The 19,019-nt window shown below is 35.1% G+C and overlaps 2 protein-coding genes across 2 annotated transcripts; both read right to left on the bottom strand.

Annotated features, from left to right (window-relative positions):
* Window positions 1-74: 74 nt before the first annotated feature.
* On the bottom strand, window positions 75-3,386 carry LOC139141557 (organic cation transporter protein-like). The gene is made up of 4 exons (XM_070711150.1): window positions 3,188-3,386; window positions 2,683-2,797; window positions 2,097-2,306; window positions 75-204 (listed from the first exon to the last, which is right to left on the bottom strand). Exons 1-4 carry the CDS (start codon window positions 3,384-3,386, stop codon window positions 75-77), a joined length of 654 nt encoding a protein of 217 aa, XP_070567251.1.
* A 13,108-nt stretch (window positions 3,387-16,494) lies between these two features.
* Window positions 16,495-16,920, bottom strand: LOC139141556 (solute carrier family 22 member 21-like). Its single transcript, XM_070711149.1, has one exon. The coding sequence runs from the start codon at window positions 16,918-16,920 to the stop codon at window positions 16,495-16,497; it is 426 nt and encodes a 141-aa protein (XP_070567250.1).
* Between the last annotated feature and the right edge of the window lie 2,099 nt (window positions 16,921-19,019).

Below are 19,019 nucleotides of genomic sequence, written 5' to 3'. Positions count from 1 at the left end.
ACAAGGTTACAATGCCTATAAGTATGTTTAGGGGTCACATTACAAAGCACACCAGAAGAAGATATTAGACGCCATCATATGGCATTGTCCAACCCCTCCAAAACCGTTTCTTGCTCAACGATAAAATTAACATTTGAAGGACATGTCTCCAGTTGATGTTCGTCTCTGCTTTGTTCACCTCCATTCCCGCTTGGTTTGCGTTTTCTACGGAAATAAAAATATTATACTGGTATTGATTCTCTCAGTTACTAGATGAAGTTTGCAAGACGTCGTAAATACATGACTGCATTATTTCATCTTTGAATAACTGTCTGCAATTTGCAAGATAAAAAACTGCAAATTTACTTGCCAAATAGGAAAAATACCCTCGATGAAATACAAACATACTGTACCATCACAAGTGCAGAGAACTTTCTCACTTTATTTATTGTCGATAGAAAACATTCTGTAAAGGGCAAGTAGCTACATCCTTTGATAATATTTTCATATTTTCTTTAAAAAGCTATTATGTTTTATCGGGCTTTCTTAATCATGTTGAAATATTAAGCGACGACCATGTCATTAAAGAGGCACTCCAACTTGGTAACATTTTTAAAACATTTTTTTAATGCCAACGGTCGATATTTGATGTGGCGACTGAGCGCGGATCGCAAGATATCGATAAAAACATGTCATTTCCCGAGCGTATTTTTCACATCCCGAAGTTTCTGATTATGACCCGAAATCCCCCAAAGGTTTGGTGTTGTGCTGATGGACGATATTCTAGGGAGACCAAAAACGTTAGAATGACGCAATTGATTTACCTCTCACTGCGAAGACTTTATATACATCATTATGCCTTTACCTAAGGTATTTTTTTAAAAACTTCTCCTTAGTTTGTGTCGTTTTCATTATTCTCAATCAGTTGTATTAGATTTTTAACCAATAACACATAGATATCAGTGTGTAAAATATTAGCCGTCTCTGATGACGACATGTTGTCGTCTGCCACACAGTTGCGCGTGGTTCGATATATAACGGTCGCCACGTGGTATGCGTCTGCATACCATGCGGCGGCCGTTAAGTGTCAACCAAACGTAACTGTGCTGGTCACCTATGCGAATTCTGGTGGAATCAGCAAACTTTGCTTTTTCGAGGTTTTTTTGCCGAGTCAATAAGACTCTGCTTTCTCCCACGGGACATGACCGATCACTGACGCGAGTGGTACTGTGGCGTACAGCAGCGTCTGCGTAGACTCGTACTCCATAGCTTAGTTGACAATGGCCCCAGTGCCGAACGTTCGATGTTCGGAAGCTGAATTTAGGTGGGCCACCGGAATTCAAACTTTTACTTTTTTGAGGACATGATTTCATCGATATCTCGCGATCCGTGCACAGTCGCCACGTCAAATATCGACCGTTGGCATTAAAAAAATGCGTTTTAAAAATGTTACCAAGTGGGAGTGCCCCTTTAAATTACTGTAAGTAATACATTTGACTTATTGAAAAGAATCCTAGTCTGGCCAAATACCCGCTAAAAGCGATAACAAATATTCATGACGCATATGCAATTCGTGCCCTGAAGTTTCAAAATGTTTGAAGTAAAGCACGATGCTATAAGTATACAGTAAGACGATACTGGATTCAGCCTATGTTACAGGTAATGGAGTTTGACACATTACTTTGATCACAATTTGCCTCAGTTTCTTTTGACAATTACATCTCCAAGGCATTTCAAAATATCACTACCATAACAAATATTAGAAAGGCTACAAATATGAACTGTTTTATTATAAAACCACTGTTGCTTGAATTCGGTGACTTCCACAAAAATAATACGTTTATGCATAAACAATAACACTATATTAACACAGTATTGTAAACCTTTTGGGATCGAATTCTCCTCTCGAGATACACTCCAACTCAAATGCGCATTCATAGGGTAATATTGCCACATAGTTTACATAGGTTTTATTTAAATATCACATACGTGTTAAATTTGCCACAGGTCAGGAACGGTAAACAAATCGTTGAAAGAACGATTAGCAGCGAGAAAACGAGCAGAAATAAGCATACATGTACGGACAACTGCCTATTAATTCCATTGCTATTACATACCTGCCAAAGTTCTCCCCTTTCATCATTGTTTCCGGAAGTTTCTGTCCACGAGTTTCCGGCAGCGGTAGTATCAGAATTCCAGCGATGAAAGAGAGTACGCCAAATATTAACAATGTTAGGGGTGCCCATACTGTCTGCAATTCCAGAAACAGAGGAGACAGAATGCTACCTACATAACCAACCATGGCACACATACCAACACCACTCGACCTGGTTTAATAAACACAAACACAAATTAAATGCAACAAAAATGACAATATTTAGTCATAATCGTTTGCACCATTAACAACAGCAACAACAACAACGTCACAATCCTACTCCTCCTCCTAATCATCATCATCATCATCATCATCATCATCATCATCATCATCTCATCGTCTCTAGCAGCTGTAGCAGCATCAGCAGTACAGTCATCAGCATCTTCAAAAACAATCTCAAATTATCTGTAAGTACTGATATGTGATTATTCATCCAGTCGACGCCTAAGCCGACAAGTTACCGGTATGAGTAATATTTTAAATCGTAAGGATACATTAACAACAGAAAAGAATTGCAATTATAAGAATTCAGATTTTTAAATCCCGACCTAAGTGGAGTAGGGTACAACTCATTGGCGATCAAGTAGATTGTATTGAAGGCCACCAAGATACTCATTTTACCAAGCATAAGGATTAATATTCCAGCCCAGATCATGTTTCCACCTGACGGAAAAACGGAAATAAAATTAGTAATTGACAAATTTGCGTTAACCATTGTATTGATATAGATTTTTAGCATGTATCATCCTTGTTATTCATTGTCGCGTGAATTGGAATGAGGGTATGAATACACATTTTTTACTTGCTCCGCTGTGGCTATAAATATGAAAGGCCCTTCCCCCTGCCCTGGCCCATGCCCTTGTTCACTCTGAAAAACCTATTAATTAGGTAAAACCAGCCTATCTTAGCTAAGGAGATAAACCAATCTTTTTCCTTTTGCTTTTGGACATTGATGCACAGACGTGAGAAGAAAGTTGCTAGTCTATTATGTCCGTAATTACACCTGTCAGTCGTCAAAAGGGTCTTGAAATCGCTATTACTGCTTTTCCTTACACGTGGGCATGAACGGTGTCACAAGACAGGCGCAACCACCGAATGTCATCATAATGCACAGTGATCGGCGTCTTCCAAGTCTTGGCGATTCAACGAAGAAATAAGTCAAGACAGCAGCGGGGATTTCCACAGCAGCGGATATAGCAGCACTGATGTAATCATTTCCCTCAAGATTTGACGTATTCATGGATATTCCCATGTAAACCAATGCATTAACAAACCTTAAAATATAAATGAAGAAAAAATAAAATAAAATACAAACCGTGAAAGACATTTGGATCTTTCATTGCCTTTCCTATCCTTCAGAGCATCTATTAGGGGCAAGTGCCTTAAGTCATATTGAGAGGCTACTCAAACCAGATATGAACTGAAAATGCTTATCTCTTTCATTATATATTGCAGTTATGTGTAACTTTGAACCTTTGCTACATGTTTGCAACATTATTGAAAGTATTATGATCAACATCACGAACAATATTCACCACAGATTAATTCCAAAGGTCATTAAGTATACAAATATGTAATTAGCTGAAATAAAAATACTAAATGTCTTTGACTGCTGTTAGTGTATCACCTCTTTATATAGCAAGTATAATCGCCTTCTGTGAAGTCCTTCAAGTTATATATGACAAACTTGAAATCTCATCAGATATGCAAATTATAAATTAGCTGACATGAAAATGCGAAATGACTTTCAATATTGATATAACCTTATGTATTTATCAATGTAAATAGCATGTTTTGCCAACTTTGATCAAGTAAATCCCAGTATATATTCCTATTTAGGAAAGCTCATTAAATATGGAAGTACGACATTGAATGAAATAATCTCATCAAATATGCAAATTGGGAATTTACTGAAGTAAAAACGTTTCACGACTTTCGATAATGTTGTATCATAGTGTCTTTAATGTACATAGCAAGTTTCGCCAACTTTGGTCCAGTCAATTCAGATAAATCCTTAATTAGGAAAATCCTTTAATACGCAAATTAGGTAATGTTGTATCATATTATGTTTAATGTACATGCCGAGTTTCATCAACTTTGCTTGAGTTAATTCAGATGTATATCCCTTACTAGGAAAATTCATTAAATATGCAAATTAGGAATTAGCTTAAGTTAAATGCTTAATGACTTTCAAGAATGCTGTATCATAATATATTCAATATATGTAGCAAGTTTCGTCAACTTTGGTCCAGCCAATTGAGATATATATCCCTGTTTTGGACAGTTCATTAAAATATGCAATCATCTTTCATGTCACCCCTTAATACCTTTCACAGTTGAGATATCTTGGTGTGATCAACATTCGCAGCAAATCTCATCAAATTGTGTGCAGACATTCTCAATGCATCAGTTTTTTTCTAAAATTAGTAATTATGCTATTGAGCAAAAAGTAAGCACGCTACACCTACGACATAAGCTCACGTGTGTTAACATGTGAAGTAATAAAATGTAATGATTTATGGACAACAGACATCATCAAGAGAGCCACAAACGGAAAATTAATATGAAACTCAAGTGGAAGCTTTTATATTGTAATTAAATATCATCAGTGCCAATTCAAATCCATGTAGAACAGAAGTGCCGAAAACATTGATTACTAGCGACTAGAAATGTTATAATTCTCATCTGTTAGGCACATTTCTCTAGAATGAGTCATGTTCTGCAGTACATATTATTCGTTTCTTACCAAATAAAGCAGAGGGTTAAGTGTATCGTCCTCATCGACGGTAACCGGAATAAATCCAAAACCCCATATTGACTTTCGTCATCAGCATCGCCGTTGGAGTTAACCTGGTTTAAACTAATATATATGCCGACGATATATTTGCATTAAAGCAACTTCAAGTTATGCCGCAACTCAAAAACAATTGAACCCCTTTGCATTACGTTGTATCATTATTCAACGTGGGCACAGTTTGCTCAGTCTTGCCAAGTGACCAACTTATCTGTAAGGCGTGATCGTTTGAATGTTTATGGCATGTTACATGAGGTGTCGGGCTGTTCACTGCATTACACAAAAATGATTTTATTCATATCTTATCAAAGTATATCCTTTCTTTCTGTTTGAACGTAATCCCGTCAAAGGCAAGAACATCTGATATAATAGAGTATAGAACGTGAATATAGCGTTTTTTCAACGTATTCTTTTTCCAATTTTTTGCATGTTTTTAGTTTTCTACTTTAGATATTTAAGAAAAATATGTGATCACCTTGTCACCATCTTGTTTACGGGGATTCCATGACTGGTCGCTTATCTTTTCTGGAAGTTCAACACCATTGACTCTACCCATTCTCCGTATGATTTCTTCTGCTTCTTCCATCTTACCAACGGAAATGAGCCATCGGGGCGATTCTGGCAGAACCCTGTGAAGAGACTTGTTATTTAGCCACTTTGAATAAACCAAAATCAAATGTTTTTTACTTGAGAATGGTAACAAGATTCAATAGACGCTCGTAGACCAAACAAAGTTATCGAGGTTATTTGTTATGTATTGCCTACAGATTCACTTTTTAAGATGTCAATGCCCGCACTGTAACCCACTCGCAATTACCACATCATTTGTACTGTTGACATTATAACAATTTTCCTCCGCCCTTCCAGTATTTCAGAACGAATCCTGTCCTTTGTCAAGAACAGATATTCTATATTGATAAATTATAGCTCTACATATGCGCGGGATGCGAATTTGTAATTTATATAGAAAACGACAAGTCAGCTTTATTGTTTACATGCCTTTGTGATATTAAGTGTGGGCTTCTACTTTCGAAAGAAGTTTAATCTTTAACTTGAATATTTTCCATACACAAGATCAAACAAGCATTGCCGCTACTGTTTGATGTTGCTTTTCATTATTGTTTGTCTTATAATAAAAGTATGCTTTTACGTCGCCCGACCGATACTACCATGGTAATATCTAGCATTGACCTTCAATACATCTTTTACATATCCATTTTTAGCTCACGTGTTCACACATGGAGTTAATATCATAGCAATGTCTGTCTGTCTATGAGTGTGCGTGTGTGAGTGTCTGACTGTCTGTCTGTTTACGCGATAACTAAGAACGCCTGAACAGATTCAAGTCAGATTTGGTAGACAGGTACTATATGCTACTTACAAGAACTGATTAGATTTTTGTTAGTGTGCCTTGCATATTATTGAGGTTATGCAATATCATTTTTTCCATATAATGGTTTCCCTATGGAGACAGTAATGACAGAGTCGATATATATAAAGAAATACTGCACAAACTTTAATGAAACGTTTCACAGATGACAATCTCAGAACATTATGAGGATAATGTGAGTACGTGTCAATTATCTCCTTGTTTGCATATTTAATTAACTTTTGTAAATTTGTGAAATTACTCTGAAATGCTTGCACCAAATTTGATGATACATGCAACAAATGTTGATATGATATATATCTGATTGTAATTAGATGCATTGGGCAGTGTAAAGTTAATAAATAGCTCATTTGCATATTTTATGAAGTTTTGTAATTTGTCGTATAACTCCGAAATAAATGCATCAAATTTGATGAAATCTGCTGCAGATACTGATCCGACAGATATCTAACTGTGGAAATTAATTAAAGGTTCACTTGCCTATTTAATGAACTTTGTAATTAGGTTTATAACTCTAAAATTACGGCACCCAATTAGGTGAAACCTGCTACAGATATTTATCTGATAAATATCTCATTATACTGCGAAGCATGCGGCAGTGTCAATGATTAATAGCTCTTTTGCATATGTAGCCCTGGTTTCGATTGTAAGTCACGTGATTAGGTCTACTGCGTGTTGTTGAGTGTGATGACACATGTCTTTCATTTCATTGATAGCGTCTTCACCCACAATGCATTACAATGCTTTACTGATTTTCACTGATTAAAGACAGTACTTGGGTATGTATGTACGTTTAGAAATTATTATCAGTTTTAGTACCAAGAAAAAATTTCAAGGCAGCGTGGTTGGTCTTTATACATGACTGTGCTTGCAGGTATGTGTATTTGAATACATTGGTATTAAAAGCAATTAACTTTTAAAGGTCTCAGAGTGTGAGGTACAGCCCCCAAGTTTTAAACTTCGAAGGACCATGTGTTTTCCGAATTGACGTGAAGACGTTTTTAAGTTATTATTCTGTTGTTAGTGTAATTCCAGTAGTGCTTTATAAAGTAAGAGAGTTCTCTTTTGGAGTTGTAATTTTGGTTTTTTGATCCTGAACGAAGTTTTCTGTGATTCTTAGGTTTTTAGTTTCAGTGAGACCTTTGCGGAACGTATTGGCTATCATGTTGACTTAGTCTCATCCTGAATGAGATTGTTTAAACAGAAGGAAATGCTTACACAATTGCCGTTCGTCTTTCCACATGACTGTGCTTGCAAAGGATATCCAGTTAATGAACTACTGATAGACTGTGTGTTCCTATTGTGTGGCCTGAGAGGAGAGCCAAGGAGAGCCTAGGAGTTTTTCTTGTCAATATCAGTTTATCATCGACTGGATTACCGCTACCACGGTAGGAATATAAAATCCCCAGGGAGGATCGTCTGAAGAACTGTGTGTGTAAAGTAGCTTTCCTATTGGATAGACTGTCATCGTCATAGCGACAGGACGGACTTTAGACCCTAGAAAGCAGCCATTGTACAACTATATGAACGTCAGCTAAGTGAATGGACCGTATGACAACAGCCATTGTTTAATCACCTTGAACTCTAGTATAATAGTGGATTAATTTAATTGTGCGCCAGGAGATACGTTTCCAGTAACAATACTATCAGTTCCATCATCGTAGACTAGTGTTTATTTTTTAGTTTCTTTATTATTATCATCACTAGTAGAATTTGTAGTTGTCGTGAAATAAACCTCAATAAAAACTGTAACGCAAATTGTATGATAATCATTCTTCCCTTTGTTTGTGATTTGGATAATATGAACCAGGATCCGGGTTTAGTTGGCTGGTAAGTTTAAGACAGTCGAACTACCAGGGTTACACATATTTTACGAAGTTTTGTAATTAGTCATATAACTCCGATATAAATTCACCACATTTGATGAAATCTGCTGCAGAAACTGATCTAACAAATATCTGACTGCGTTGTAAAGCATTTAGTAGTGTGAAGTTAATTGAGAGTTCATTTACATATTTAATGAACTTTGTAATTAAGTATATAACTATAAAATTACGACACCAAATTTAGTGAACCTGCTACAGATATTGAGCTGATAAATAATTGTGCTTTGAAACATTCAGCAGTTAGTGAAGTGTTCAACTGCATATTTAATGAACTTTGTAATTAGTGATATTACTCCAAACTTACAGCATTAAATGTAATGAAATTTGCTACATTTGTTGATTCGAAAGATATCTAATTGTCCCATGAAGCATTGAGCAGTGTCAGGTTAATAAACAGCTCATTTACATATTAAATTAAGTGTTGAAATTAGTGATTTTACTCTGAGAGTACTGTGCGAAAGTTGATGAAACCTGCTACATATGATGATATAACAGATATTTGATAAGCGTACTACTATTAGTAAACCTGTTGTAAAACATGTGAGCACATTCACTTCACATCTGTTTTATGTTCGAACTTGAAATATAGTCTTGACATGAACTCATTTGTCGACATTGTGTTATGAGACAAAGGTAAACATACACTGTTTATGAACTACAAATTATTAGAAATATCATCAGAACGTATAGAAACTTAATAATTTTACGATTAATTTGATTCTTACCACCAGTAGGTAAACAACAGAATACCCGGGAGTGAGACGATCACTTGAAGGAGCCACCATTCGCGGATGAAATATGCTAAAATCACCATCAAGAGGTAACCCACTGCAAACGACGCAGCGTTGATCATTCCGACAAGTACACGCTTAGACGGGCCAACTAGTTCTGTCACTGTGGAAGAGGTTGTATTGAAATGATAACGTGTACACTAAGAATTTTGTCAATGTAGTGAGATAGACGTTATTTTTTCCGTGTGTTCGGTACCGCAGTCCACCGAGGGATTCAAAAAATCATTCATATATGCCAAAGTAAACAGATGTTCTCATTGGAAATTACAGTTTCGATGTAAACGGAATATTATCAATAATAACTCAAAGTACATCAAGTACAAAGTAAAAATATCTGTTTCTTAGCTTCATGCATCCCTGAGAGTCTGATGATTGAGAATGCATCAAACCTTTTAACAGATATTATAATTTTGTACCGCAAGTAATTTCTCTCTCTCTCTCTCTCTCTCTCTCTCTCTCTCTCTCTCTCTCTCTCATATATATCTAATTATATATATATATTATATATATATATATATATATATATATATATATATATATATATATATAATAGGAATAGTAACACGAATTACTTGAAGTACAAAGTAATAATATCCATTACTTAAGTTTCATGCATCTTGCAATCTTCCGACAAACAGACAGGATGCATGAAACTTTAGTAACACATATTATTACTTTGTATTTGAAGTAATTTGTGTTATCTATAACGCTCTGCTTTCCGCATCGAGCACTGTACATAATAGTTATTATATAGTTATTACATCATACCTGTATATTGATGGTGTTAATACAGCGACTGATTGGTCGAATTGGCCAAATGTAAACAAAAATAATTTACACAATCACCTTTATTTCAGAGATAGGACAGCTAGGAATGTATATCGAGAGGATATTTTAAGTCTCTCTCTCTCTCTCTCTCTCTCTCTCTCTCTCTCTCTCTCTCTATATATTATTAATCTTTATACATATACAATAGGCTTCAAGCCGAAATGTATACAACAGTTATCAAAAATAGGTACATCTCGGAAGACACTGTTGTTATATATATAAATAAGATGTATACATGTATTCAATTGAAGTATTTACAGTCACATTATATTGTTGGACATAGAATCTGGAAACATCACAGATTGTACAGATTGTATGCTATCTCGCTTTTTCATTGCAAAAAATATAAACTTTGATAAATTATGGATAACAGTGACATTCTGCATTTGAAATAGCAGAGTAAACTAATCAATAGATGGATGAGTGTAAATGTTGCGTGGTAAATATTTAGCTCTGAGCTCTTTATATTATGGACAAATAAGGCAAAAGTGATATTCATCTTCAATACTGTTTGTATCACAGTAATAGCAAACTCTATCTGAACGACTACTTTTTAAATATCTGTCAGATTCAATTCGTAAAGATTGTGCAGAAAGTCTAAAACGACATAAAGCACTGCGAAACTTGTGTACCTGGATAACTGACAAATATGACTCACAAGATAATGAATTTTTGATAATACGATAATTGTCAAGCGTACTAAATATAGGTAAACTACCATGCCAATCTTGGATATAAATATCTTTACAGCGTTGTTTACAAAGGAGGATAAAGCTATTGACACACCCTACCCCTTGATTTAGTCATGCTTCGCCCGTCCCCACTGAAAAAAGTAACTTTTTAACCCAAGTGCCCAACACTTTTTACTCTTCTCTGCTTCATTATATTGAAAGATATTACAATGATATGCGAGACGATTTTGTGGCATAGGCAGCTATCTAAACCAATATTTGATGACTCTGGTCAATCTGAAAACACGCACTGGGACACGCCCAAGTTCAGCTTTAATTGCCAGACTTGGTGTATTTTGATAGACTTTCAACACGTAACGACAAAATTTGTTGTGGACAATTTCAATTTGTTCCGCTTGATGAGGTCCCCATATTTCACTTCCATACATCATAACTGGTAAAATTTCCCCATCAAATATCTTAAAAGCCACCTTGACATCAAGAGAACCAAATTTAGCAAGAGCTTGTTGGACATTAAAAAGAGCTTTGGTTGCTTGCATTGCCAACTGTTGTTGAGCTCAATTTCACAGGCCAGAGCTAGAAAGCATAACACCAAGGTAGCTATAAGCTTGGACGACAACCTATTTCTGGCCATTCAAAAACCATTTTTAACTATTCTTTAACCTCCCTGCTTTCCTAAAATCAATGATTTTAGATTTTGAAAGATTAACTTTGAGTTTCCCTTTATCAGAATACGAGCTGAGATTGTTCAATAGTCTCTGAAGTCCTATTTGAGTCGTACTGAATAAAGTAAGGTCATCGGCAAACAGGAGAAAAAATAGTTTAACACTTGCTATATGCACTCCTGCTAAATTATGGTCCAAAGCATTACCTATATCATTGATGAATAAAGTAAATAAAAGTGGGGACAGAATGCTACCTTGTCGGACACCAAGTTCACATCTGAAGAAATTATAAATACCTGACGGAGATCGAATACAGGCTGTCACATTAGAGTACATGGAATGTAAGACTGAAAACACTCTACCTTTCACACCATATTTAAATAGCTTGTAGAATAACATATGGTCTTTTGGCCAGAGGTCCAATTATCTTTCTTTTTTATGAATTTGACTTTGTTTGTGTTCCGACTATTTACTGTCTATTCTGTGCTGTTTTGTGTCAATGTTTACAACTATTGTCTTACAAATTCTGACCTAGTGTTATTGGATTATGGATTGGTATGATTACGATTACTTTATATAATGGTTTACACGGTCAAAAGCTTTTTCAAAGTCGATAAAAGCACAGTAGAGTCGGCCACTTAGTGCAAGATATCTAGTTACAATAGTGTGGAGAATAAAAATGTTATCTACAGTAGAATATTTTTGACGAAAACCAGCTTGCTCTTCAATAAGTGGAAAATTTGTATCAGACCAGGACCGTAATCGTTGATAAATAATAATGCTGAAAACCTTATTAATTTTAGAAAGTAAGGTTATTCCTCTATAATTGTTGAGAATTTCTTTAGAACCTTTTTTATGTAATTTGACAATTAGTCCCTGTGCCCACTGCTTTTGAAAACAACCTGTTGCAAGAATGTTATTAAAAAGGTGGAGAATAATGTTTTTAAGTTGGAAAGGTGCATTTTTCAAAATTTCAGGGGCAATCCCATCAATACCTGGAGTCTAGTAGGCCAGCGCTGCAAGGGAAACACGTCAGAAAAGCAAGCGCAGGGCATATGGGCATTTATTACACCTCACTCATTCAGCGTGCACTGCCATTGGTTAAACACGACTCACGTGACATGTAAAATAACGTGATGATGCCCTCTGCGAATGTGATGATGCCCTCTGTATTTGATATTACATGGATGACGTCATTTTACTTACTGCGCATCCTTTCTGCGCAAAACAAATTGTCGTTCGCTTGTTGTACTTTGCAGTCGGCAACTTATGGCTTCGAAACGTCATGCATAGCTGTCACCGGCACAGTTAGACGATACTTTGATGCAAGTAAACAGCAAACGAACGAAAATGGCAACAATGAATGCAATTTCTGTGTTCAGCGACTATGCAAGCAACAAATTTGGATACGCCACCGAGGAAATCGGCAAACTTTAGCGGCAACCCTAGACTCGGCACTGACAACATTTTACGCTGAGTTCCGGACTCAGAAGGCGAACTGTACACGAAGAAGTCTTTGTGTTTTTGTTTCTTTGCATGTTTGTAGTGCTTGTTCGGTGTAATAAGAATAATAACACATGAGAGCTTGGGCAATATCACAATTTTTTGCCTGCCCTCGGGCTGGTGGTCATGATCGAAATACTGATAATGCCCTTGCCTACGGCTCGGGCATCATCAGTATTTCGATCATGACCACCATCCCTTGGGCAGGCAATAAATTGTGATATTGCCCTCGCTCCCATGTGTTATTATTTAAATAGGCCTTGTTTTCGAAACATGATAATGACTTTCAAATGTTCATATAATGTCGGCTGCAAGTGGATTTAGATAAAAGACCTATAGGCCAGCGCTGCAAAGCAAACACGTCAGAAAAGCCAGCGCACGGCATATGGGCTACAATAGTTGTACCTAACCTGGGTCATTCTTAGCCCTGCCATGGTACCCTTTTACTCCATGGCCCTGCGTACGACACTATGTTTTCCCAGCGCGGCGCGAGAGACCTACGCCTCCCGTCCAGCACCTTTTACGCCGGGAATGTACAGCATTGAAGGCTGGACCACAAGGGTTCTTCTTTGGGCTTGTGAAACACACAAGCCCTGCTGTGTGCAGGGGTGTGAACACAATGTCTTTTATGTAATTCCACTTGCAACCGACATTATATGAACATTTGGAAGTCACTATCATGTTTCGAAAACAAGTATGTATATATCAATACATTTCCGTCCCATCTATGCTAAAACGAGACGGTATATAAAATTTTGCAGTTCTATTTCGTGTTTATAAAAGTTGCAGTTGTATTACGATAGCGAGGCCCTATATATATATATATATATATATATATATATATATATATATATATATATATATATATATATATATATATATATATATATATATATATACTATTTTTGCAGCTGCATGAAAACGAGACAATTTTAATGTTTTCGAGACATAAGCTTACAGTTGAAAACATTTACATTCAACCTCATTTTAAACTGTATGTGTCGAAAGCGAGCCTAAATGTAAATTTTCGACCTTTATCCAAGTCCAGACTCTATGTATGTATGTATGTATGTATGTATGTATGTATGTATGTATGTATGTATGTATGTATGTATGTATGTATGTATGTATGTATGTATTCTACATGTATAAATTAATACCCTATATGGATATGTATGCATATATATACGTGTATGTATACGTATGCATATATATGTATGGCCAATGTATATGTGTGTTTGTATGTGTGTTTGTATATCTATATCAATATATTAAAAATTAATCTCTATATACATTTCCTTGCTGCTCTATCTCTGAAATAAGGGTGATTGTGTAAATTATTTTTTTACATATGGCGCCTCGTAGGTATACCCCTCGTTTTTGAAAATATTCCTAGCTAGACGGTCAGAATTTCAACATACTGTTACGATATAAGTGCAATAAATCACACCCAGCGACGGTATACAAGTCGATTTTGACAAGTTCAATTCAGATATGCACTTGCTATTGCTCGTGCATATATGTCGAGAACAAAATCTCGTGGTATACCACCGCTGGATGTGCTTCATTGCTTAAGCATATAAAGATGTAATAAAGTTCAACAAATCACACTTACCATAAACAAAGCAACCTAGCCACACGCCTGCACCCCAAAAACCGACCAGAAATCGCAACACACAAAAAGCGATGTAATTCGGTGAAAATGAAGCAGCGACTCCAAATATTGAACAGATTACACAACATGCAACTATTAGTGTCCTTCTACCAAATCTGCAATTATGAGCAGCGATGTACTTACTTTATATTTTTTCCATTGAGGGCATAGTAGTGAGTAATGAATATTGGTCCTTAGCATGCACCCCTTGTTGGTAACTAACAGTCGTTTAGAGGGCCCTCAAACCCTACCAACATATCGCTCATACAGTCAAATGTTATTCTGAACGGGTTCAGTACCAGTTAAAGTACTAGTTAAGAGTACTAGTATTGTGGTTATTATTACATGAAGGAACCCAGTTGCATTCTACAGGTAACCGTTACAGAAAATATTCCTAGCTAGACGGCCATATAATTGATTTATTTGTTCAACGCAATAACTGTAGATAATCATCTTATGTTCTAGAGCACACATTAGGGAAGTATCGCAGTGAAAATAACGTACAAAGTATGTGTCGTTAAAAATATTTTGAATCAATAAAGCAATGCGCACGTGAGTTAAGGCATAGGTCTTATATATTTAACATTCAAAAGCAGCTTAGGATAAAGTTTTAGGAAGTTCTGACCGCAATAAATTGCAAGTTGGCACGAATACATTTCTCAACGTGAAGAAAAAAATTGTGGAAATGTTGGAGTTTAGTCCAAGGCACGATATTTTCCCGCTAAAATGACACGTGGAAAACAATAAGATATTTCAACCACTGGACGAAAATTTATTCTAACTTAATTGTTATGTTTATAGAATACCAATTAAGCTCGTGTACCAACCACTACACCAAAATTATACATTTTCTTTGCAATATTTTTTAACCTAAAAAAAATCCAGTATTTTTTAACATTTGATGGGTATTTTTAAATGATATTTTAAATATGTCAAATTATTTTATTAAGGATATGATATCTCTTATGTTAAATGATAGGTACTCTTTCTAAATATTCAGAAAAACATAGGATTCTTAGTTTAGAAGTTGAAATTTTACCTTTTTTTAAGGTAAGAAATTTGGCGGGAAAAGTCAATTTTACTTACTTTACCGCGTCTGTCAATATTTCTCTTGTTCAATGTGTTCAAGTTTCTCAAAACGAACAAGTAATCAAAATTTCAGTCAATTCTGACCACATAATAAAATTTCGTTTAATTCAGTTGTTTGCTACAGTGACCCATGCTTTAACATACTTGCGTAATACGTCAGTTGGCATCAAAATACAATGCCACACATATAACCTTTTATCTTCTTGTAGCATTCTTACCTGTCAACAACTATCCCAATAACAACACTCCCAAGGAGGATGCCGACAAGAAACAGTGACATTGCTACTGGGACCAGGATAGCTTTATCACATACCAAGTCAAACTGAAAAAAAGATATAGGATTAGCCCGAATTTCACTTTTAATCAGATTCGATGTTTTTTCAGCGGCTCTGCATAATGGACAATGTACAACTGTACCGAAAGAAGACCATCATTTTGAATAATACAGTGATCCCTGCAAAAAGCAGAGCGTTATAAATGATAATAGTATAATTTACTCCGCCGGAACTCTGCTCAAAGGTTGAAAGTAAGCCCTTACTACCGATGTAAACACTGTATCTAGGGAACGTTGGCGATTGATGAAAGTTAAAAGATGTTTTAAATAATGAATATCGTAAAATTTAAATGTGCAACTATGTTGACTTGACGAATCTAGATATCATGCATGAAATACATTGTTTGTAAACAAGAAAGGCACACACGCGCAGTTACATGGAAAAGCGACACATCGTGATTGAAGGAAAGAGTATGTTTAACTCCATGATTCGTATGAAAAATAAAGAAAAATCAACTTTCTCCTTGAATTTTTAGTTAAATTAGTAAGATTTGGGATATTTTCTTCTGCAATAATGGAAAGGTTAGGAAGGTATGGTTTGTCAAATATATCATGATTTTGCACAACTTAAATATGAAACTAATAATTGTACGAAATTTCGGATAATCGGTAGATTATTTATATATGATTGTGTCAAGTGTTGTATTTTACCTTAACAGCAACAACTTCCGCTCAAAGGAGAGTTCAGATGTTTATTTGCCGATAAGGTCAGAAAATCCTCTGATATGATTTGCTTAATTCCTCACCTGTTGCGCCACGGTGGATTTATATCGTGACGTATCATATTCGTATCCATTGTCACATTTGACCTTTGATGAGTTACTGATGTCAGCCGACAGAGAAATGTTACCGTAATTTATATCGTAGCGATAACACTGGCTAAATATCTCAACCATGTCACAACCATCATAGACCGCCTCCTTTGGTATGGTCAGATTTTTCATAATCTGTGCACAGTTACTTGTTGACAAGTTACCGCACCATTCCGTGCTCGGATCGGGCAGCTTACACCACGACACAGTCTCGGCCATGGTGAAGACCACGGAAAACAAATCCATTCCCAGTGGAATAACAGCCAGCAAGATCAAAAACGAACATCGTTGCTGGTAGGTTCCAAACTCTCCAAGCAAATGAATTAAGACATCATCGAAGTGCAACATGCTGAACTAGGAAAAGCGATAAAAAAGTATAGTATAGTAACTGCTACTAAGTTGCAGACCATTATTATGAAACAAAAAAGCAAAATAAACTCAGTCTTGCTTTTTTGCTATTTCTTATCACTAAGTAGTGGTTGAAGATTACCCAATTTTATTGATGCATATAATTATAATTTATTAGATTAACAGTGAAATGCCAAGGATGTGTCTCCGAACTGCACTCAGGGCATCATATACAATATTCGCAGATTGAGGTTGAGTCTTTTACGCAGGCATTTTAATAGTTTGCATAAATCTAATATGATGGCCGAAATTCCTAAAAATGGACATTTTTAGTTATACATCATACATTACAACAAACTATTTCGGTGATTTTTAAGTTTAAATATATTTCTTGGACATAAAAGTACACTTTTGACGTTCAATATTTTACAAAGTACTATGAAAATTTGCGTAAATCCAACATGGCTGTTAAATTTATGCCTCAAGGCTTAATAGTTCCTAATATGAATAAAATTCTGGTTTAATTTTAGCACTAGTAGCCATCAAAAAGGAACAGAAGTCCCTGTACATGTATTTTTAAAATTATGGAAAATATGCTATAAAACTATTTATAATAAGGACCCATTTAACACTGAAAGTCTATTTTAATAGGTTTTTAGGGCACTTGAATGTGTTTGAATACTTCATAAATATACTGAAATTTGTAAAGTAGGTTTACGCTGATTTTAGAGACTTCCATAAAAGGACTTACAAACGGATTACAGCAAGTTATATGACGATGTTAAAAAGTCATTTTAATTATATCGTTATATTTCCATATATGACACCTTTTAATCATTGTAAATGGTCTTTATCATTTATAAACTTTCTTAAGATAACGTTTGCTTCATTTAAGTAGGGATTATTTGTAATTTATATCAGTGTTAATTATGACAAAACATGTAATCTCTAATTTCTACTGTTAAAAAGACGTTTACAAAATGTTTACCTGGTAATTTAAACAGAACCAATTCATTATGGATGAAATTATCTTTAGTAGATTCCACTATATGATATGCAGGAAGGAATGACACGTAATAGTGTAAATATCATTAACACAACAAAGCTAATAAAACCACCGAAACAAAGAATAAAATGGCAAATTATAAAAAAAGGCACAACACACATTAAAAATTAAAACAGCATCGTTGCAAAAGATGTCAGATTCATAACAATCTTATCACCAAACAAAATAAACATTTCAAAAGTACATGCTTATCAAAGGCTTAAAATCATTTCAAACACCGTATCATCTCAACAAAATTTAACTTTTACACAAAACTAACAAGAACGTCTGTAACAAGATATGAACTGAAATGCTCATGTTTTTCCCAACAAATAGCAGTTGGCTGTCAATTTAGATATGTTCCACATGTTTGCAATTTAATTGATAGTGTTGTGATCAACATTATGCACAATATGCACCACAGATTAATTATGAGATTATTAAGTATGTAAAGACGCAATTAGCTGAAATAAAAGTACTAAATGTCTTTTACTGCTGTCATTGTATTACAACTTTATAAAGCAAGTGCAATTGCCTTTGGTCAAGTCCTTCAAGCTATATATGTCAAACTATGAAAGTCATTAGATATACAAATTATACACTAGCTGACATAAATATGCAAAATATCTAGCTTTCACATTATACCATGTAATTATCTCATCAATATAAATTTTACTTTTTACGGCCCTTGCAGTCTTATAATTTTCATTCAAAAAGATAGTTAAATATGCAGATTGCAAGTTTTATCAACTTTAGCCATGTCAATCCAGATATATCCCTAATTGGGAAAGTTCGTTAAAAATGCAAATTAGTATTGGGTTTATCTAAACCTGCTAAAACAACTTTCATGATTGTTATTTCAGTGTATCTCAAGCATGCATAGTGAGTTTCGTTAGCTTTGTTCATGCCAATCCAGATGTATATCTTCAGTTTGGAAAGTACGTTCAATATATGGATGAAAATAAGTGATCAGCTGAGGTAAAATGTTAAATAACTTTTAGTAATCTTGTATCATAGTGTACATAGCAAGTTTCATCACTTTGGTCAAGTCAAT

Source organism: Ptychodera flava, chromosome 10 (genome assembly GCF_041260155.1).
Source record: "Ptychodera flava strain L36383 chromosome 10, AS_Pfla_20210202, whole genome shotgun sequence".
In the NCBI taxonomy this organism is placed as follows: Eukaryota; Metazoa; Hemichordata; class Enteropneusta; family Ptychoderidae; genus Ptychodera; species Ptychodera flava.
This window is presented reverse-complemented; position numbering and strand designations above follow the sequence as displayed.